Source organism: Prunus mume, linkage group LG4 (assembly GCF_029339155.1).
Source record: "Prunus mume cultivar Tortuosa linkage group LG4, ASM2933915v1, whole genome shotgun sequence".
NCBI lineage: Eukaryota > Viridiplantae > Streptophyta > Magnoliopsida > Rosales > Rosaceae > Prunus > Prunus mume.
In genome coordinates, this window is record NC_142701.1 from 9390695 (window position 1) to 9413480 (window position 22786).

At 37.4% G+C, this 22786-nt stretch overlaps 2 protein-coding genes, 1 long non-coding RNA gene and 1 pseudogene across 5 annotated transcripts; 1 reads left to right on the forward strand and 3 right to left on the reverse strand.

Annotated features, from left to right (window-relative positions):
* The first annotated feature begins 2933 nt into the window (after nucleotides 1-2933).
* Nucleotides 2934-5069, forward strand: LOC148917857 (uncharacterized). Its single transcript, XR_016126325.1, has 2 exons — nucleotides 2934-3205; nucleotides 4699-5069. It is a non-coding gene; the product is annotated as an uncharacterized LOC148917857 (long non-coding RNA).
* On the reverse strand, nucleotides 4936-8775 carry LOC103328070 (UPF0481 protein At3g47200-like). 2 transcript variants are annotated; one of them, XM_089050977.1, is made up of 2 exons: nucleotides 6020-8775; nucleotides 4936-5938 (listed from the first exon to the last, which is right to left on the reverse strand). In XM_089050977.1, exons 1-2 carry the CDS (start codon nucleotides 6855-6857, stop codon nucleotides 5121-5123), a joined length of 1656 nt encoding a protein of 551 aa, XP_088907103.1. In that variant the 5' UTR covers nucleotides 6858-8775; the 3' UTR covers nucleotides 4936-5120. The 2 variants fall into 2 exon arrangements, with proteins under 2 accessions (XP_088907103.1, XP_008228680.2); XM_008230458.3 differs by having other exon boundaries at nucleotides 4936-6902; nucleotides 8629-8753.
* A 1753-nt stretch (nucleotides 8776-10528) lies between these two features.
* Nucleotides 10529-15527, reverse strand: LOC148917858 (putative inactive leucine-rich repeat receptor-like protein kinase At3g03770; annotated as a pseudogene). The gene is made up of 3 exons (XR_016126478.1): nucleotides 13712-15527; nucleotides 12834-12964; nucleotides 10529-11580 (listed from the first exon to the last, which is right to left on the reverse strand). The product of XR_016126478.1 is annotated as a putative inactive leucine-rich repeat receptor-like protein kinase At3g03770 (transcript).
* Nucleotides 15528-17804: 2277 nt separating this feature from the next.
* On the reverse strand, nucleotides 17805-22213 carry LOC103328078 (U-box domain-containing protein 52-like). Its single transcript, XM_008230463.3, has 10 exons — nucleotides 21751-22213; nucleotides 21367-21470; nucleotides 21147-21268; nucleotides 20818-21032; nucleotides 20663-20717; nucleotides 20005-20347; nucleotides 19618-19719; nucleotides 19069-19494; nucleotides 18153-18911; nucleotides 17805-17990 (listed from the first exon to the last, which is right to left on the reverse strand). The coding sequence occupies exons 1-10, from the start codon at nucleotides 21929-21931 to the stop codon at nucleotides 17880-17882; spliced, it is 2418 nt and encodes an 805-aa protein (XP_008228685.2). The 5' UTR covers nucleotides 21932-22213; the 3' UTR covers nucleotides 17805-17879.
* Between the last annotated feature and the right edge of the window lie 573 nt (nucleotides 22214-22786).

Sequence of the window (22786 nt, forward strand, 5' to 3'; positions counted from 1 at the left end):
AGGGCTGGTTGCGCTTTTTTGAGGCCCAAGTTTGCTTGCCATATTTCGATAAATCTTGGGCTGGCCATTTCTGGATTTTGGGCATTCGATTCCTATTTTGCACAGTCCATATTTTGGGTCCTGTGGCCTTTGTTATTTTGGGCTAGGTGCGCCAGATTTTGGTCCGAATAGAACCCAACTTATTAAATGAAGTAAAAGGAAATTCAAGAGTAACAAGATCGAAATTGATAGCTTGGTGGATCACTAAACCTCATGGAACATAGCTGGGAGGAGAATGGCGATAATATCTCTCATATCAAGACCAAGTTGAATGACATCTGGAGAAAAGAATAGTGCTATTGGTAGCAGCGATCTTGAGTCAAATGGCTGGACAATGGGGACTCCAACACCTCTTTCTTTCACCAGATGACTATCCAAAGAAGGAGTCAAAACAAGATCACAAGAATAAAAGGTGAGAATGGAAATTGGGAGTAAGAGCAGAAAGGAGTTCGCAGGGCTTTTGAGGCGTATCTCAAAGAGCTATTTACATCGAATAGGAGTAAAGAGTGGAATTCCATCCTGGATTGTGTTGACCTAGTGGTGACTGAAGAGAAAAATAGAGAACTGATTAGGCCCATTACTGCAGGAGAGATTAAAGAAGCTGCTTTTTAAATGGGGGCCACTAAGGGTATAGGACCAGATGGTTTGCATGAGACCTTTTATCACAAGTACTTGGGAATTATTAACAATGATATTCAAGGATTCACTGCTGATTTCTTCACCAACCAAGCCATCCCTAAATCATTGAACTCCACACAAATTGTCCTTGTCCCAAAGGGTCCTAGTCCTGAAGCTGTTTCCCAATTCAGGCCAATTAGCCTATGCAAATTAATGTAAATCAACAAATACAAATAGAAATACTTACAACTCTAGCGATTGAGGCTTGCAAGAATTGCAATGTCCTAAAGACAGATTTCGCCCATACCCTTGTGCTCGCAGTTCTATAAGCGTCCATCTTTTATGATTCAACAATAGATAATCCTAAATTGAAGCACTTCAATTTAAGATTTTGATGAACCAATTATATATTTGTACTCTTAAGACAAAATTAGGAAGAATTTAACAATAGAGTACTAGGGAATACTCTTTGTTTTTCAAGGGTAAGAACTCTCTTCTTTTTTTAAGTCGGTGAGGGTGTTTGGTTTATATAAAACTCATTACACCTCTTGTTGAAACATAAGTAGCTTTTCATTTGAGAAGTTACAGGTTATAGACACAACTCTATGCAAACGAGACCACTTCATCATTTGAATCCCACCGTATAATTATTAACAACTGCACTTTAAAGGATAATTAACCAAGTGCAAAACAAATACTAAGACACACGACACTTTTTTTTTTTCCATTCCCTATAGAAATTAAAAATGATACTCTTTTTTTTTCTTTTCCAACGGTACTTCCTTCACCTGAGATGCTTATGGGTGGCTCTCTCAAATGGTTGACCTCCACCCAAAGAAAAGAGGGAGTTTTCTCTCTTACTAAATGCAGACGGCACACCCTACAAATAAGAATAAATTGACTTATACAAATGAGAATAAGATGACTTATATATGAGAACAAATGACTAACTTCACAACCCTAAGTCGCCAAACGAATGGGGCACGTGCCGATTGCATGATATCAGAGTTGATTAATATTCTGGTCGTACCCATGTGTTTAGTTACAGAGTCATCTTTACACATGCATTTTGGTTTGGGTTCGTATTTCTTTGAATTCGTTGTCAAATGTAGGCCATGCAGAAAGGGCAAAGGGAAGGGAGCACCCGGACACAGGCTTGGAAGGAAAGGAAGGATAGAGAGATATGCAGTTATTTAGCACTCTGCCTCACTCATTTTTTTTTTTAAATATTTGCATTTCTTACCTTCCAGGAACAACAACGCCAAAAAAAAAAAGAAAAAAAAAGAAAGGAGAGAATAATATAAATGGATCCAAGAGCGGAGAAATAAATTGTTAAAGAGGTGGACTAGCTGATTTTAAGGGTTGACTGCTAACATGAATTTGAATGACAAATCAATGGAAAATTTTAGAAAAGATAAACACGGGAAAACCAATTGGAGTGTTTTCTTGCAGATATTCTATTCTTTTTCATTGTTGGCAAGCGAAGATGATGTCTTACTTTTCAACATAGATATAAAGATTTACTTATTACAGTAATTAGTCTTTTACTAAAGAATTGCCCATAAAATGCGTAGGCCCTAACAACCTAACCCGAACCCAGCCCAAGCTAGAACTTTTAGAGCCTTTTCATCGGACAGTCCTTGCCAAGACAATAGGGGGCCCAAGCTCCAGGCCAGCCCTCAAGCAAAATGAGTCCGTGCTCAAGTTTGGATTTGCTGACGTTAGTAACAAAAAAAAATAAAAAATAAAATAGAAAAAAATCTACAAAAAATTACAAATTAAAAAAAGATAAAAATACTTAGTCATATGTTTCACTTCCCACACCAAAACTCTATACAAATTTCTCTCATCATATCTCATGTGAATAGTTGTTCTTGTAATGATGGATGGAAACACTTTTAAGGACTGCCACTATTCATTTGAATAAGTAATCTTGCTTTTTACCCTTTGTCATGACAAATGGATGAAAGTGATTGTCAAGTTCAATGATGAATTCTAAACTAGTTTACAAGTCAAGATCATTTTTGCAAGCCAACAAATCATAACAAAAATGCATAAAAGTCAAAGCCGAAGGCGCAATGAAATTTCCCGAAAGTCGACGGTAATTATTGCATATATTTGATAATGCATGTGGCAGCTTGACCAAAAACTCGATCTCCTCTCTCTCTCTCTCTCTCTCTCTCTCTCTCTCTCTCTCTCTCTCTTAAGCCGTTACGAGTTGCATAAAGAGTCGAAATATTCAAGTAATAATCAGAATCTATATTGGCGGCAAAATAAATCTCTTCCTTTGATTTAGTCTATTTAATGGAATTGATGGTCAACATAGACTCTTCCTGGTTAGTTGAGAGGGAGAGAGAGAGAGAGAGAGGTCCTCTTCCTCTATATAATGTGCCAGGAAGCCATCCCATGCACAAACCGTAGCTTTTTCTTTTTTCTTTTACATTATCAATGGCAAAGCTCTTTGGTGTAGCAGTCTCTGCATTACTGTTTGTCATCCTACTGCTTGGCTTGTCTTACTCTCAGGCAGAAACACACGCCCTAATAACAGGTATCCTTTGCTTAACTAATATTGTTGCAACCTTGTTGAATCAGCATCGCCTTTTTTGTTTAAATCATGGGGGATTGAGGTTTGTTTTGCGTGGTATTTCTGTGAAAGTCATCAGAAAAGAAAATCATATATAAATTATTGATGCATCATACCATGGACGCAATGCCTCGAAGTGTCGGGTTAGGTTTCCCATTCGGCCAGTTTGAATTGGTACCTAACCAATTTTTTTTTTTGGTCGAAGTACCTAACCAATTTGAACAAAAAGTTTTGGTAGTTTTGAGCAGTATTTGTACTTTTCAGCTTTTGTAAATTTTCGGTAGCTTCAATTTTGTGGTGTATTTTGACAATTCGGTTTCCAATAGTGTCGGTTTATCATTATTTGGGCTAATTAAACACATTTTTAGAACCCTTCTCTTCTTCACCACTATCATAATGACATTGGCTACTACTTTTGCGGGAACAAGTACTTTTAAATTGACTTGGGGCTCGCAGACGTGGGTATAATTTAACTTGGGACTCTTCATTAATGATGTATATATAGTACCAATATACTAAGAGCATCCACAATGATGCTCTCTATTTCTTAGCTAAAATTTGGTTAAGAATATAAAAAAGCTATTTTAGGAGCTCTCTAAAAAATTTCAACTCCAACCATACTCCATAATTTGGAGAGTCATAAATGTTATAACTCTTTTTTGATTAGTCCATCTCCATTAAAAATAAAAATAAAAATAGTTAACATTAAATAAAGGTTTGAAAAACTCATTAAATAAAACAACATTAAATTATAGGGAGCCACTAGGAGTCCTTTCTCTCTCCTCAGATTTAGGAGCTCCTAGAGGACTCCCTATTTTAGGAGGTGGATAGAGAGCGTGGTTGTAATTGCATTTTTACGATTCCTCCCTAAAATTTGTCTAAGGAGCCCATTGTGGATGCTCTAAGAGCATCTCTAATTGTAGTAGCAAATAAAACTCTTTAAATTGAAGTTTGTTGACCTACGTAATAATTTGAAAAGCCTTATTTGCTATGTCAATAATTTTTGCTCCAACATACTCTTCAATTTGATTAATGCAGTATCATAGAAAAGAATGAAAAATATGAAAACATGTGAAAAATGTCTTTGTATTTATTATATGAAAATAAAAAAATGCATGCTTTTAACATTTTCAAGGTTGGTTTTGTTTTTCCAAAGTAAAATTAAATGTTTAGAGAGCCATAGTCAACTTACCAGTCCTGAAGAGAGAGAAAGAGGTTGCAGCTTTGATGACTGAGGTTGAATACGCTGTTGAAGCGAGTTTTTCTAATGTGGCTCACATATTTTAGAATTTCAATATTGTTGAAGATGCTGTTGGAGATGCTCTAAAATTATACCGACATATTATATATATTTTATTCAACAAGGAAAAAATAAAACTTGGGACTCTTGATATTAAAATGTGCAATGGTAAGTATGACGTCAATTATTTCTCATCAGTGATTTTGAATGTGTGCAGAAAGCAAGGAAGCGAATGTAGCAGTTACCAGTGAATATGGGTGTAGGAAAATCAAGTGCCATTGGGACAAGCAGCGATCTTCCCGAATTTTGAGTGCCGGTCGGGATGAGGATGATCCGAGAGAAACTCCGTCTACTGGTGGAGCACCTTATGGCCCACGTCCCTAGTGTCATCAATCAAGGATCATGTGTAATCGTTTCAATCTACATATATAAGATGTCATCAGCACTGGCATCATTGAACATAAATAAGGGTTGAGACTTGTTATTATTCTGTAACTGCTGCCCTCTCCCATTCTGGAGGAGAATTGATTGTGGGCTGAAATTCCTTGTATTTGTCTTTTCAATGCTAATAGACATCTCAATCTCGAATTCTCTCGTGATTAATTAATTAAAAAAATGTCACTTGTAAAATAATCTAACCTAAGAAGGCTTAGAATCTGTTCCCCCAGATACATGTTTAGGAAGTAAAGAATCTATGAGAAAGGATCCTAAACTGAAGTCGCTTCCCAATTCTTTTTTCGCAGTGGCAACTGTACAGACGGTCTGAACGACGGCGAGGTAAAGAGCTAAGCATGCACCAAGGGTTGAGATGCCAACTAACCAGCTACTAAAATGGTGGTGCACCAGGAAGGCTCTTACTTTTGCATATCTACTATTATAGTAAGCATCGACATCGCGAACCACCTCGTATAAGTAGGACTGGGACATGTCCGAACCGACTTCCTTGCAAAGGTTGTTGACAAGTTTAGCCACTCTTCTGTTGCTGCCTAGAGAGTGGAAGAGGATGCCGTGGTAGTGCAGAAGCCCGACATCCTTGGCGGAGTTGATGAGGCCGTCAAGAAAAAACAAATATGTTGTAACATCTTGGTGCTGGCAATACCGGTGGCATTTCTCAAATGCAAGCATGTTGCGGAACAAAGTGGCTCTATGATCATTAATATGTATTGCAGGGATTGTAAGTACCCTCCTCCTAATGTCGAAGGTTCCACGGCTGAAACTGATATCTAGTGGCCGACATGGTTTCTTGTTACTCTTGAACTTAACTCCAGCCTCTTTCAGCTCCCGTATGGAGAGGATTAGCTGGGTCTGCTTCCCTTGTGGCTTGAGATCTTTGTTCCAAAGGATCTGCTTCCGTTGTCGCTCTAGATCTTTGCGCGAAAGGGGCAGCTTCCTTTGTGGCTTTAGATGTTTGCGCCAAAAGGTTTGCTTCTCTTGTGGCTTTAGATTGTCTTTTACATCTGTGCGTGGGAGAGTATCGACTTCTTTTTCATTATGTTCAGGACAAATATTATGGTGGAAAAGATCAAGAAAGTGCTTGCCTTGTCCCTCATGTTTTGGTACAAAATGTTGTAAAGGTTTATCAGGATCTACACGCCCTTGTAGTAGTGGCTTGAAGAAGCGAATCGAAAGCGCTTCCAAGTCTGAAGATCTGGGTTGCTGATGATCTGAAGCACTACTAGAGGTTTTTGTGATGATCAGCATATCGTATAATCTGCGAAGAACAAACAGCGGGAGCTGATTTTCAAGTTTGATCAAATCCTGTCGGATGGTTGGCAACATCCACCTTTCAACGGTGGAAGGTGTATGCTCAAAGCCCTGCTGCGAGGCATCTCTTAGAAAGCCTATGATGAAACAGCCATCCATTAGCATCATCTTCACAAATTCCTCGCTACTTAGCTCGGATTCTTCTGAGTAGCAGCTCCGCGCTTTCTCCTCCAATTCCTGCATTGCCTTCTTCGCATCATCTAGTAATTGCATCATCTCCGCCTTCTCCTTCACCGAAACCACGCTACCATCATCGGTGTTTGGTTTAAAGAGGCGCCGAAAATATATTCGTTTAACCTTTTCCATTTCTTGCAAGCTTGCTACTCCATGGTGATAAGGACCAATGGAGACAATGTTGGGCTCGTACGCCTTACTCTTCATCTGGCGCATGGCGTTCGGAACCTTGTAAATGCATATAGACCTACTATCTCGCTCTTTCGGAACATTATTGCCCATCTCCAGGTCTTCTATCAGTGACAGCGAAGCTTTCCTCCCATTTGATGATGAGCCATCGCATACTCCATGGAAACCTCTTGCTCTGCTCACTCTGCAGGTTATCTTCCGCAAAAGAAACCAGCCGCCGGTAAAAAGGGTGCCCTTTCCCATTTGCATTTGGATGAAAAACCAATTACAAGGAGAGATTTACAGATACAGGTACTGCAAGTTTTAGGTAGATGATGAGTACTGGTAAGTTAATCGTCAGTGTTTATAGAAGGGAAATCATGAAATCAATGCTTAAATTATTAATTGAAGTCTTTCTTTATAAGTCAATGCTTCAATAAGAGTGCGTGTTTCGCATGGCTAGCTACTATTTCATCTGTCAGTCTTTTCAACCCAACCCAACCCAAGTCACCTGCTTTTAATTTTCTAGGTTCACGTGAACTAGAAAAATCAGGCATCGTACAACTGCTGACTTTAAAGTTTAAGTTATGGTCTTCATCCTTGTAATGAATAATGAATTATAAGTTGCAAGTGGGGTTTAGACCTAGTCCACCACCATAGTTAGGGCTAATTAACGACTTACTGTGGGAACATGACTTCCACCCTCGTGCAAACTAACTTAATTATTTAATCCTTCTTTCTCCGGAACGATAAGAGGTCAAAAATACTCCCTCTTCAATAAGGACGTGTGTTTTAACTTTTAATGACTATTAGACCATCTCCAACCCAAGGGATGGAAACTCAAATTTTGAGTTTAGCCTCCAACAAGCTTCTCCAACCCATGTATTTTGGGAGGTGAAGATTTGAGAAATCTCAAAATTGGACTGGAATTCCAATCTGATTTCTGCCTGAACTGATAAATTTGTGGGCCCAAAATCTGTTAAAATTTGTATTTTTCTTATTGAATGCTGGAAGCCCATGTGATGGACAATTGATGCTTGGCCCGCTGAAATTGATGGACAAGTGGGAAAAGCAGATTCCCATGTTTGAACTTGATGGCCAATGGCTACTTTTTCAAATAAATGTTATGCTTTTTTAAAAAAGTGAAATTCTATTATGTTTTGGAATTTTAATTTTTTTAGGTTAAAATGTTTAGAAAATTAAATTATGAGTATTGAAACAAAAATAATGTCAAGAAAAATTAACAAGAAAAAAAAAAGGTTAATCATTCTTGAACAATTTAATAAAGTTGCGGACTCAAATTATGAATCTGCAAGGTTGGAGGGAAAAAAATTTTGAGTCATGAAAATACATGAATAGTTGTATTTTGGAGGGTGAAAATTTGAGTTTAGCCTCAACATGGTTGGAGATGGTCTTAAGATGAGCAATTCATTAGATATATGAGTTAGTGAATTAAATATATATATTTTCAAATATATACTATACATGACATTTAATGGTTGAGATTAGACATTTTTTCATATATATATATTCTCATATATATTAATAAAATAATTTTTTCCACATCGTAGGTTGTCCTTCTTTTCACACTACACTAATTATTTGGCTGAGATTAGACATTTTAACCGATCCTTAATATAAAACCATTAATGAAGACTTTCCCTCTTTTTGGCCAAGTATGCCAAAGGAATGATGTTTTGGTCCTTCTGTTGAGATCCATAGGTGTGCCATTATCAAGTCACTTGATGGCTTGGATGGAAAGATTGTGTGAGTGTGTTTGCGCTTCTGACTTCTAATCAAACGATTGATCGGCCAAGTAAGGAACCTCCTCTTGGCCTAGTTTCTTTCACTTGCTCGTGGTCAATGATGATTGAGCTTTGTATGACTATTTTTAGGATTTTGGTGATAAGTGCAATGAATGTAAATGCAAGAACGAAATGACAGTAATGTAAATGCAATAAAATAGATTAAAATGATAAAGACTTGAATTAAACTTAAATTTAAAGAAAATTGAAAGTAAATTGCAAGAAAGTAAGCTTACACCAGGAAAATGAAGAACTTGGATAATCTAAAGTGCTTGAAAGATAAAATCCTTGACTAGGAATTGAAAGGTGCAGGATAAAAAGATAGGTTTTGTGTGTTGAGTTGGAAGTCCTCTTTTCTTCTTCTAATGACCTATTTATAGAACTTTCTTTAGCTAACGGGTTTGGCCATTAAATGGCTAGAACTAACTCTTCCTTGAAACTCCTTCCAATATTAATGTTTTTCGGGGCTCTAAGCATTTAATGAGAACTTCCCAACCACCACCAACCCATATGGTTGGTCAATAAAATGAAATTTGTGATTGTGAAACTCTTCTCTTGAGCTGGGATACAATAAGTCCTGGTAACGAGTCTTCCCATCTTTGGATTCCACCACTTGCAAGGAGACTTTTGCTGGAACTTCTGAACTTAGCTTCTTGTGTTGGGTTTGGACTTCTGAGTGTATGATCCAACTTCTGGTGAGACATCGTGCACTCGGAGCTTCTGACTTAGTTGAGAATCCCCTCAATGTTAGAGTGACATAAGGCCATCTCCAGTCATAGGGCTAAATGTAGTACATGACTATAAATTTAGCCCTCCAAAATATTAATTTTTTAAAGAATAGTGTAGAGCTAAATTTTTCCATCTCCAGCCATTCAGATCTATATTTTAAGGTCCTTCATATTTTATTATTTTGAGAAAAAACTATTGTACAACACTTATACATTCCACAACTGGAGCCACTCCTAGACTGGAGTTGGCCATATTTTTATCACTCCTCTATTATATTATATATAATATATCGAATTTGTAATAAACAACTTAGAATTTAAGTTAAAATATCCTCTAAAACAAATTAGATATGACTTAATTAGAAATATTTAGCTCAAAACATGTAAGTATTGAATATTTAGGTGTTTTATATACTTATATTTTCTATTTCGGCCCCCCTAACTTTACAATTCTAGCTCCGCCCCTGTCCACAACTATGTATTGTTTAATTAATTAAACTACTATTTAGAGCCTATATTCCATATACGACACGTATATGTTGATAACATTTAAAAAGGCTATTTAAAAAAAATATCTTAACAGCTAGTTGACGTCAACGATGGCATCAGCTTGCCTTGAATATTGGTTGTTGGATATGCATTTGCACGAGATGTTTCGTGCTGTTGCCCACACTTGATCATGTCTCTTATGGCTGTAACTTTCACTTAATTACATTTCAATGTGTATACCACAAGTCTGCAAAGCCATTTGTAATTCGCTGTTTTCATCCAGACTCTTGAGTGTAAACTCCGACTTGGATTTGGGATTTAAGTCCCGACTTGGGGTTGGTTTCCATCTGAACTTGAACTGGGGTTCCAACCTAACTTGGAAGCTTGGAGGTGTCATCTCTTCGATCACACCATTCAACTTTATCAAATATATGATTATATTAATTTGGTCTTCTTGACCTTGGAGCATCAGGCCGTAAGTCCTTAGAACTTGCTAGGCCACACTATATATAGCTTACAATAATATTATTATAATAGCATATGTCCATATGGCTTTTAGCTAGCATGCAATATACAATGCCAAATAGGCCATCTAGCATATGTCCAATGGCCTTCAGTTAAGTCACCAATAACCCAGCCAGTCTCATGTTTTTTCTACTTCCACGACTGAAACCCACCATGAATCCTCACTATGTTTGATGGAATATATTTAGGCTCAAACACAATTAGAGATTTACAGCTACAGGTACTGCAAGTTTTAGGTAGACGATGAGTACTGGTAAGTGGTTAATCATCAGTGTTTATATATATAGAAGAGAAATCATGAAATCAATGCTTGAACGAGTAATTGAAGTCTTTCTTTATTAAGTCAATGCTTCAATAAAAGTAGCGTGTTTCGTAGCTAGCTACTACTTCATCTGTCAGTCTTTCTTTATTAGTCAATGCTTCAAAAGTACTCCATCTCTAATAAGGACGTGTGTTAAGAACTATTATGATGAGCAATTCATTAAATATATATGTTAGAGCATTCAGGAGAGTCTCCAAATTTTAGTCAAATTTTAGCTAAAATAGCTAGAAAGCTATTATAGCAAAAGGTAGCAATGTTCTCTATTTTGGCTAATATGAAATATTTTATTATTATTTTCTCTTTCTCTTGCTCCATCTTTCTCTTGGAAATCAAATACATTAAAAAGAAAAGTAGAAACTCAACCCCACCAACGTCCCAAATGTCTCTCTCTCTCTCTCTCTCTCTCTCTCTTCTTTCTTTCTCTTCAATTTGGCGAGCCTCCATTTCTCTCTCCTCCTTGTTAGATGTAGAGAGCCAAAAGTTGGTTCTCCAAAATAGAGAGTCAAGTAGGAAGTCTGCTGGAAGGCTGATTTTCCTTCTTTTTTTATTATTTTTTTATTTTTAAAATTTATTTTTTTTATAGCCAAAATAGCTAGGGATGAGAGGACAGGGAGTCTGCTAGAGATGCTCTTAATAGACTAAATATATATTATACATCACATTTAATGGCTGAGATTAGACATTTTTTCAAATATATATTTTCCCCTCTTTCCCATCCCATCTACCATTAAATTTCCCCACATTCCATCTAATTAATTTCTTGTGAAGTCTATTATTGGAAGTGTTCAGTTTGGTGTGAGGGTTCCCCCTGTGTGGTCCAGTCACGTATGGGTCTAGTATCATAGTCATCTCCATGTAATAGTGTACTAGTGGTCTTTTCAGCTCAGTCAATCACCTACATCAACAAGTGTAATTTATATACTTTGTATAAGAAATACTCTACTGACGCCTGAATCATCTGGATGGCACTCCAAGCAATGTCCAAGAGCACTAACCAAATGGCTATGTCTCAGTTTTGAAATCTGCTCAAGAAGGTGTGTGTAGACCTGTGGACTCTGCCTCTTTCTCATTTTCAAGCCTCTTATAGCAACAAAGGTTCCATCAGGGAGCTTCCCTCTATATATCTGGCATTGTTATTTTATTTTGAAGCAGTAAGAGTGAGAAAATTGCTTGCTGAAAACTCTCAAGATTTCTTGAACAAAGTATATTAGTCAATAGTGCATAGGACAATTTACTAGAACAAACATATTCCAAATTCTTGTACAAATTCAAATGATAAGTATTGGACCACTTTAACATTTATAGTAGACTTTCCGCGAACCATTGCAATATGCATAAGATCTATCTGATGGTATAACATCAATGAGTATCTTCTCAGAACGAGCAGAGTTTCACAACCCCTTGAAAAATTCCCATTACCATTTCAGATTTGGATCCGATCCAATCGTTGAAAGTTTGATTCAAATTAAACAAAACTCAAAGGATTTTTTTAAAATAATTTGGTCGATTTGAAAGGCTGATATATTATAACTTAACAGGAGTAGCATATCTTAATATATGTTTCAAGGACACCAGGAAATACATAAGTAACCTTATTTGTTATGACATGGATATAATAAGGTTAGTGTGTCCGACGCGCCTAAATTGGTAGCATGCCTTGAAAAAGGCTGCTTGAAAGGACTAGATGTGCTCCTGCAACCTCTTTTGAAAATTAGTCTTTTGTTCTCTTTCAATTTCTACTCTTTTTTCATTAAATGTGAGGCCACCTTGGAGTTTTAAAGGGAATCTTTACTCAACAGAAGCTTGTTTAAGGTGGAGAAGTCTCACGTTTTAAGCATATCAGAAGTTCTACAAAGTAATTCCTAAATCTATTTACATCATGCTTTTGAGGAGTATGAACTCTAAATTAAATCGAGATAACTAAATCTATATACACATTCATACACACAAATCTATAGCGTCAGTGTGCGTATTTAAGTTGCTTCAACTATGTAGTTCTTCAATTGTGTACCAAGAACTGGAGACTAGCTAGATGAAAATCAAGAAACTAGACACACAGGAGAACCCACCATGCATCGGTGAGCCATCGTAATTTAGTCCGACCTGTATATTATTTATTCCCGAGTAGTTAGATAAAGCTTGTTGAAATGTATCTTGTCCTAAATTGTATTTAAATTCAACATCTACATAATATATATTGTCTCTTATCTGAGGTTCTTCAATCCACAAAGGATCTTTTGCATATCCAAATGGATGGAATTATATAAGCAAGAAACATAAAATGTGAAAGCAGGTGCAAATTAAGAGAGAACATCGTATTACTATTACGATGTACTGAATTAGTTAGAATTGTTTTGCACCTATAAAGAATGAATACCTGTCCATGTGAACCTTCACCTAGTAATGTTGAATCATCAAAGTTATGGGTGGCTTCCTGAAGCTCCTCCAAAGCAAAAGTTCTATAAGCAGGAAGGCTAGCTCCCAGCTTCATTGTGTCTGATATATATTCTGCAAAGAAAGGATTCTAGTGTTATGACTTATTATAAAAGGAATAGTAATGCTAATTTATTTACCTACTGCCAATTTGAATGAAGTAGTGCCTGGGGTTTTAGTAAGAATAAAATTTTGAGCAGTCAATTTGAGCAAGAAAAATTGCTTTCCTGGATGTATAAGCCAGAATTGTCGAGTTTATCATTATAGCAAAAATGAAAGATTCACGAATTGTAACACGCTAAATTAGCATGTGAAAAATGCTTCATTTGAAACTGAAAAGCATGGACCTGAACAAGATTTACCATATTCTCCATATTTCTGAATTTCAGAATATCCAAGGAAAACTATAAGGATTTGGTGGTACAATAAAATATAATTCTCTCCATCTTAGTTCGAACCTAAAGACTCCAAAATAAGCTAATATGTCTTTTTGGGGTAGCAATATAGTTTTTGGAAACTATTTTCTATAATTAGTAGTTCTTCCTGGAATTTTCTGGAAACATACATCAGTCTAGTTCTTGGACTTCTATGGAAATCATAACCTTCATGCTACTCAAATAAAATAAAAAGATCACATGGAAATGGTTGCTAATCTATACAGCAAGTTCCCTTTTTCATTTATTTTCTTCGCAAAATCAGCCTTGATCCTCGTACATTAAACAGAAGCAACAAAAAGTTGGTACCAAAAGGAACAACTATAAAAATATTTATAAAATAAATAAAATAAAATAAAATAAAAAAAGTTAGAAACTTTAAACTTACTTGCATCAGAGAGTAGCTTAGCTGTGTTCACTGCTGAGACTGTATCTGAAATTACCTTGTTTGGGGAGTTTTAGTAGTGTGCTCACTATAAAACTTCTTAGCAGCCATGAAAGCTAAACCAACAACTGCAATTGCACCCACAATACCTCCCACTGCACTTGATGCAACAACGTGTTTACCATAAGTTCTCCTATGCTTTTCCTCACTCGGAGGTGGTATTCGCACAGCCAGAGCTTCATTGTGGCACAAGTAAGAAGGGTGCTGCTTCTGATCTTCATTTACTAAACAATTCCCAGAATACAGAACAACCCTGCTGTTAGAATCCCTTTTCAGACAAGTGGGCAAATCCCCTGACAAAAGATTTGAGGATAAATTGACAAAAGCAAGCTCAGAATTGCAAGTCATGTTCTTATAGGGAAGTCCAGTGAGTTTATTTCCAGCAATGTCAAGATATTTAATGGAAGGCAATGACAACCATGATGACAAAAATGGCCCTACAAATCCATTCAATGAAATGTCCAGCTTCTGGAGCTGATAGCATGAGCCTAATGCAGTCTGGATTCCCAAGCGAAACTTGTTCTTTCTTAGCACAAGTGTGACCAACTTGGAAGGCATACTTGGAAAATGAGGCCCAAAATAGTTGTCTTCCAAATCAAGAACTTGCAAGTTTGTCAAGTTTCTGAGATCAGGCACTTCCCTTGACAAGAAGTTACTTGATAGGCAGAGAACTCTGAGAGTTTGTAAAGATGCCAAAGAATATGGCAAAGAGCCATTAAGCATATTGTTTTTCAGACTGAGAACAGCCAAGACTGGAAGTGAACTCAGCCAACCTGGAACTTGACCAGTGAACTTGTTATGGTCAAGTATGAGAGTCTGAAGGTTCCTCAGATATGAAAGTTGGAGAGGAACTGTACCACTTAAGTAATTTGTGCTTACATTGAGAATCTCCAGTGAAGACAAATGCCCAATACTTGCAGGCATTGGCCCCCATAAACCAAGAGAAACCAGTGAAAGCACTTTCAAGCTTGGTAAGCCAACAAGAGTGGCAAAGAAATAGTCTGCTGAGAAATCACGAGGCAGTGGAGGAAACCCATTAATTTGTTGCCAATAATGTGCAGCTGGGTTATGTTGCCTTCATAACAGGATAGAGTCAAAGATGGAGTTGGTTCAATTTTGCAGAAGTCTCTGATGTTGCTTCTATGGCTGAAGCTGGTTAAGGCTGATGGGTAGTTGAGAAGCTGCTGGATCTTCAGAAGGGTTTGTGACTGAGTGTGTTGTTGTAGCTGGCTTGAAGGATGGAGAGAGAGGAAAACTATGATAAGCAGAAGAAGATGTGAATGGCAAACTAGCTTTGCCATTAGAACCATCAACAAAACCCAAGTTGCAGAAACAACACTCAATAGATGAATCTATTTCTCCCATTCTTTCTCTGCTTCACTTCTTCCAGGAAGGCTTAAAACTTAGCTTTTGGGGGAATGAAAACCAGATTTTGCTAGCAAAACTATGATGACATTTTCAATTGCACCAAACTGACTTAGCCCTTCAAAATCTATCCTTTTCTCTCTTTGGTTATGTTTACTAATTACACATCTGAACCCAACAAACTTAGTGTGCTAATTATGGAAAATACTTCTGTACCACCTAGTTCCTTACAAAGTGAGAGTGGGTGTGAGTTATTACCCAGTTCATAGAAACCCATACAACCCAAACCCAATTTCTGAGCAACCCCTAAACACTAAAACCCTAAACCAATTTCTTACAAATCCATACACCATAAACCAAATTCACAAAAACCCCAAATTTCAAAGAAAAGGGTTATGAACAGTACCTCGTGGATGTCAACGATGGAGTTACGCTTGGATGAACAGCCACTGTTGACGGAGAACGAGCATTGCGTCGAAGAGAGAGAGGTACACTAGGGAGAGACGGGCTGAAGAGATAGAGCGAAGAGAGCGAGAGAGAGAAGCCAATTTCTGAAAAATTGATATGAGTACAATAAGTGGACAATAATTTTATATTTAAAGGTGTTAGTTGTAAAAAAATTGGGAAGGGGTGGTATTTTTAGTTAAAATTAGCAAATGGGTGGTATTGAAGGTCATTTCCCAAGTTTATTTTAAGAATAATGGTGGGGAAAAAAGAGTTTTTATCAATAATAGACAGAATTTATACCTCAATTTCTTAAATATAAGCTTTTATAAAAAATTTAAAATATATCCAAAAACTCACTTAAATTGACACAAATACTCTCAAAATTAAACCAAATAACTCACAACTATGGTGGCCAAGCTTATTGTTGACCATTTCTTCTTACCTTACTAGTTATGGCTACGAACCCTAAACTCAACTTAAAAACTCAAAACCCCAATTTTATATCAAGTTTGATGGACTTGGACAAATTCAATCGCTCTTCTTTCTTCTCTCACTTTAAAACTAAAAAACCATATCTTTCCAAGCCTTGATTAAATCTGGTGTTGAGCTTCTTTGTAGTGGTGTTGAATAAAATGCTTTTGCCTTGTCGTATGTGCTTTTCCCTTTTAATTTTAAACTATATTAATATAATAATCTCCCTTGCACTCTTTTCAAATTAAATAAAATGAATCTGCGTCTGTATTCCTTTGTAACAGAAAAACCGACGGAAGGCAAATATTGTTGCGATTTAGCTGTGTTTCTCTTGATATGGGTTCCATTGTTTTTGGTTGAAGGTTTTTTATTCTTAGAAAGGGGAAGTTTTAAATCTACAAAAGTCGAGCACAAAAAAAAAGGGATTTTTGACTTTCTTCATGGTCAATCTTTGAGGTTCTATGTTTGTGTTGTGGTGATAATTAAGAAGCAGCAAAATTGGGACTTTAGTCTTTGTTTGTGGAAAAATTCCCCCCTTTTGTTTTGTTGTTTTAGTAAATATAGATAATGTGAAGAGGTTTGGTTTATGGGTAATTATGTTTTAATTTTGAGGGTAATTTTGTTTCAATTTTGGCTATTATTAATAAAACCTCGTGGAAAAATAGGATTATATTTGGGTGAAAAGATAAGGTAATTGAGAAAATAGGATAAGGGGTGGATTTTTCTTCATCTTCCCCATTTGAAACTTCAATTCCATCTCCAAACTTCGACCCAATCTTTGGCAGGTCCTCTTTAATTTTGCCTTTCCTACAAAAACCCACTTGAAAAAACGGTACCCACTTGGGCCAAAAGACTTAGGCTTGATTTTTCCTGGAAAATGGCGGCAAAGCAGGGCATTTTGGATCCATTCACACAGTCGTCAGGTCGAAGCTCCAGTCCGCTGGGCTCTTAGGGGTTTCGACCTGCCTTGCTTGGAGGACTGTCAGACTCGGACCTGCCCCATGCACGTGACTTTAGGAGAAGAGGGCTCTTGGTTTCAATGGCAGTGCTTTTTTTTTTGCTCACAAACATTGGGCTCGAACGTAACCGCCCTCTGCTTCTGCTCCCAACGTTGGTCCTCAGAAACCTCATCAATGGCAGCAGGAACTTATTAGTTTGATTCGGACTCGATATGGGTTTTGCAGATAGCTTTATTTTTTTAACCCATCACCCGCCTGGCACCTTTCGCCTGCTTCGTGACGTGACAAAAATTGACAGGATCCACCCTTTCAAACCGGGCGGATCCGTCTTAATCACACCGATGCCCACTTACTAAAAACCCAAGACATCCTACAAAAATTTGGCGAGTCTCTCGCGTAAAATCTCAAACCCAACATTCAACCTGCATAATTTACATAATATAAATCCCAACTGCCAGCATGCTTTCAACATACATTTCACACACAGACGCTAGGACAAGTATGTCGTTCAAATAAGAATTTATTTAAATAGCTTGAATCTTCCTAAAGTAAAACCCTTGTGGGATTCAGGGTATATGCATGTGCTTGCTTTTTGTTTGAGTTCTTGTTTATTACTATCTATCTCCATTATTATTTTCTCTTGTAGTACCTTATCCTTCCAGTCTACCATTTTCTTTATAGGCATCCAGGAAGGCTCTGTGCCAGTTTGCTCAATCAGAAACATAAGGCAACAACTGTGAAAATGAAATGTAAAGCTTTATATTTGGGAAGATTCATAAAATGAATTACACATGAATTACAACTGTGACAAGAAAATTAGGTGCTTCAGGAAAAAAAAGAAAAAAAAAAGTGAAGAACTGATTTATCGTTCATTCTAAATCCGAGAATAACATTCTTCTTCCCGCATAAGATGATGCGCTTGACTGACTCCTTGAGCTATCATATCCTGAATGTGTTAGATTGGTGTCACTTATCACATCCTACAAATAAGAACAAAAACATAAAATCAAAAAAAATGTTAAGAAAAATATTAGATGAAGGCAAAACACAACAAAAACCAATAGTATTATGATGCTTCCTTTGGAAGAATGATCCGTGCAGTTAATTCAAGCGCAGTGCCAGTTTTATGCTGTGCAACTCACTTGTCTTGTGGAAATTGCGCCTTGTTTTTCTGAGAACACTTGGCTACCGCCAAACATGAGCCGATTCAGGCTATCTTGACCAAATTCTCTGAATCTATTAAGCTCCGGTAGAAGAACCTTCCCAAGATCTGGTCTGTCTTTTCGCCTCATTTCAGCACACTGTAAAGAAAGCTTGGCAAACTTCAAGGCTTCCTCAATAGGCCAGTCAGAAACAGCAGGGTCAAGCACCTCAGCAAAAGCCCCTGTGTCAATAGCTTCCTCAACAAGATGAGTCAAACCCATTGGTGGTCTGGCAGTTATTATTTGTAGAAGCAGGACCCCAAGTGAATAGACATCAGATTTTACTCCAAGCAGTCCTGTTTGCTGATACTCTGGGTCGATATAACAGAATGTTCCGGCTGTTGATGTCATGTGATACTGAGTCACAGTATTGGCAACCGATGCAGGAACAAGCCTGGCCAAACCTACATCACTGATCTTGCTCACATAGTTATGGTCTAGCAAAATGTTTCCTGGTTTTAGGTCACGGTGGACAAGGGGTTCTGGCTTGGTCTGATGAAGGAACAAAAGCCCTGTCGCAATTTCTGCGGCAATTCTGAACCTTAACTGCCAAGGAATAACTGGCGTGTTACCTCGCCGGAAGAGACGGTCTTCTAAGCTCCCATTAGCCATGTACTCATAGACCAGACAACCAAATTCTGGACATGCCCCAAGAAGGAGAACCATGTTTGGATGTCTTATGCAACTCAATACTTCAACCTGCATGATAATTATGAGTTATCATAAAAATTGTTTAGAGAGACAAAAGTGCACAAGCGTGGAGAGAGAAATATTAGTAATCCTTGCTTGAACTGAAGAAAGTGGAGTAATTTGGAAGATACTAGTTAAAAATTTGATTATGTGCAAAGCCACAAACCTCTTTCTTGAACTGCTCCTCTCCATGAGCTGCATCGGGCCGTAGAACTTTTATTGCCACTGGTGTGTGGTCGAGCTCACCTCTATATACAGGCCCATAGCCTCCTTCCCCAATCTTATATCCCGCTGAGAAATCGTTTGTTGCTGTTTCAATCTCCTCAATTGTGTATTTCCTGTACCTGAGGTCATATGCGTTTGATTCTAGCGCCGTCTTCCTGTGTTCAGCTTCTCTAAGGGCTTTCAATTCTACATTTCTCCTTTTTTGTGTTTCCAATTCAGCAATCCTTTGAGCTGCTTCTGTTGCCTCCATGGCAGCCCTATACTTTGCTTTCTCCTTCCCTACAAGTGACAATGCAGCTTCCTCAACTATTCGTGCCTCTTCTAATCTCAGTTCTTCTTCCAATTTCCATCGGTTGACTTCCCTTGCCTGTGAAAAAAAAAATTTATTTGTTCTCACTACTCGGAATTCAGTTTACCTAAAATTGAAACTTCGGAGATGATACCAATACTTGTGTATAGTCTATGCTCAAAAAAAGTTTCAGATCAATACCTTATGTTTTTCTGTGACTCCCTCCTTGCAGGCTGTATTGTACATATCCCTTGTGTGCTTGAGCTCTAGCCTGAGCCTCCTCATCTCGGCGTCCACATCATCCTGTTATTTTCAGGCAACAGTTTAAATACTCTGACCTATTTCTGCATATGTATATATGCTACAGTAATAAATCTGTGTCTTTATGCACAATGGCATGAAAACCAATCAAATGGAACTGATTTGTGATTTGAGATATATAAGTTATTGAAGAAACATCTAAACTGGCTCCTGGGTCAAAGAATTTGGGGTATATATCAGCTTCTGATGACAAGCTTATAGGAGGCATGCTCCGAAGCTTGTAGGTTGGTAGTGCTTCGAGTTTACTATACTGGGAAATTATCTTACCGCATTCTGTGACGATGACCACGAGTTTCCACTTTCAAATGAGCTTGATGAGAAATCATGTTGCGGTGATGAGAAATTACGAAGTGGTGATGAGAAATCATGTTGCAGAGAGCTCATGTCGATAAACTTGGTTCCAGAGTAAGATGCCGAAGAGGTGGAGCTTCTGCTGTCCAAATCGGAGTTGATTGAAAAACGCGAGGTCATTCCTGATGACATGCTGTCATGGAATGAAGGAAACATGTGATCCCTGCCTGGCGTTCCGCTGCTTACGTAAGATATATCACTGTCCGGTGGAAGCTCATATGATTTGTTCAGTGCAGAGTTTCCTCTGCTGAAAGGTGACCTGTATCGTTTTTGTTTGGTTAGTCCTCTTATCAATCGTGACTAAACACCTTATTTTCTAGAATTACTTATATTTGTTGAACATCTATATCTAGAAATTCTTAATGGAAACTTCATCTAGGCAGCCTAACAATCCAATGAGGAATAATGGTTAAAATAGGAGATTGAAAAAAGATTACTGGAAACACTCCAGAGTTTGTAGTCTAAAAACATTGATGGTTGTTAGCATCACTTCCATGATTAATTGTTTTTAACATGACTACCTAAACATCTATAAAAATCTCCACTCCTAAGTAATCAATGTATCAGAGCTTACATGATTTCGTTTTCGTTTGGATGCCTACGGGCTGAAAACTGTGTCCTTTCTGGTGCTGTGTAAATCAAAGAAACTTGAGTAAGTAGGGACAAAAATTAAGCACTCTTATGAGGTGGGAAATGACACTGCATAACGCTAGAATTAGAGAAACAAACCTCTGGGTTTATGATTGCTCATCATCATTTGTGGATAAGATTCAGAAGTTTGGCTGGAGTAATGCTCTATTTCATGAGGTGGTGGTGAGACTCTTTCAGGTACTGAACCGGTAGCGGATCGCACAATTGAGATTTTTCCCCGGCCAATGACATACACCGTGCAAAAGTCGGGTGCCTTTTTCGACACAGTGGTTGGAACGTCCGTGGTCATGAACCTTTTGTGAAACAAGATTGATGAAATTATTAGGACTACTAAGGTTAGATTAGAAGATATGCATAACAAAAATCTCAAACAGAAAAGAAATATTTATTATTGTGATTAATCATACCTGAAAAGACCATTCTTTGATGGTGTGCCAAGCACCAAAATCTCAATTAAATTAGTGGTAACATAGTTGACGAGGGCTTTAGATATATCAGTGTCCTCAATTATGATCTCATGGCATTTAATCTGCACATGAAAGATGAATTCATAAGGAGATGAATTCTGGTGTGGAACAAAATTAATGATGTATAAATTAATTAAGAAGCATGTATGCATTTACTCACAGCCTTTTTGGTGCAATAGCCGCGGAATGGAAGAAACAGTTCTTTGGCTTGAGCATCAGCTTGGCATTGGTGCACCTTTCCGGCCTCCTCTGTCCCATGCCCGGCTACACGATTATGTGAGTAAAACAGGGGAAATTAGAATATAACAATATGCAATTGCAATTGGATTTTCTATTTCACTCAATTGAATTGTAAACATTAATTACAGTTGTTTTTGTTCATTTGATTAGGTACATTATTTTGAATATATAAGGATGAAAATCTAACTACTCAGCCCCGTTGATTAAGATCATCATTCATCATCATGCATGCATGCATATATAAGAAACAGATAACAGAGAGAAAGAGAGAGAGAGAGAGAGAGAGAGAGAGAGATTGAATTACTGTGGTGATGGTGGTTATGGTGGTGAGATGCAGTTCCTTTGACATGGAGCAATGTGAGATTTTGGCCCCTGCTGAGAAGATTATCAACAGTCCATTTGATAGCATGCTGACTGCCTTTGTCCTTGTCTACTGCCACAGCCACAGACTCTTCCTTCTTTCCAGGTTTCCCTCTAAGTCCCATTTCTCTTTCTCTTTCTCTTTCTCTTTCAATGAATGAAATAAACAGTTGATCTCAAAATTTTCTCCAACAAAGTACTCTAACCAGCAGCCAATGCCAATTACAATAGAATGATATGTCTGAGAATTCACTGAGATTCTAACCCACAATAAAAGAAACCTGAATATATATTTTTCTTCAAAAGCTTATCTTTGATACATACAATAAAACTGGAAATGGCTTGGCACAAATCTGTGCTACAGGTACTTTGATTATTATAGAGGAACTTGGGCAGAGTTTGTTGGCTCTGCTAACAACAGAGAAGAAGACAGACAGTTAGTTTGTTCTGTTAAGAGTGCCAAATTCCTTTTCTTAACCATCTTCTCTTGTCTCTATATTAAGCTAATCTGACTGATAAAATCTGAATCTCGAATTTAGAGCCTTTTTCCAAAATTAGCTAACTTGCAGGCCCTTTTAGCTATGTAGGCCATAGAGCACAAAATCTAGGAGTTGATAGCTTCAAGTTTCAACGGATATTTGTTAATTTGAGGCACTTCCATGTTCTAGATTTCTTGACGCAAAGCCTAGCTAACAAATTTGATCACACGGCTTTTGACCAACAAAAATTAAAAATTAAAATTTTTTGATCACACGGCCCAACAAAAGGTGTGTTGAACATTTACCTAACTAGAATATTGCATATTTTTTTTTCTATTTTTGGTACTATCATCATAAAATACAATCTTACCATACACGTAATGCAACAATGCCAACATGGTGTGTTATGAACCCACCAAATTTTATGGCATGTAAACAAAATTAATTACAAAATTTTATGGCAAGAAAGCCAACGCAAAAGCCGCCGTTTAGTGGCGGAGT

Excerpts from the sequence above, each read along its gene's own strand:
- LOC103328070 (XM_008230458.3), bottom strand. The coding sequence starts at position 6,857 with ATGCAAATGGGAAAGGGCACCCTTTTTACCGGCGGCTGGTTTCTTTTG.
- LOC103328078 (XM_008230463.3), bottom strand. The coding sequence starts at position 21,931 with ATGGGACTTAGAGGGAAACCTGGAAAGAAGGAAGAGTCTGTGGCTGTG. Across the intron at positions 20,718-20,817 it reads GAGCAATCATAAACCCAGAG|CACCAGAAAGGACACAGTTT; the intron begins GTTTGTTTCTCT and ends TGATTTACACAG. Across the intron at positions 18,912-19,068 it reads AGGAGCAGTTCAAGAAAGAG|GTTGAAGTATTGAGTTGCAT; the intron begins GTTTGTGGCTTT and ends ATTATCATGCAG.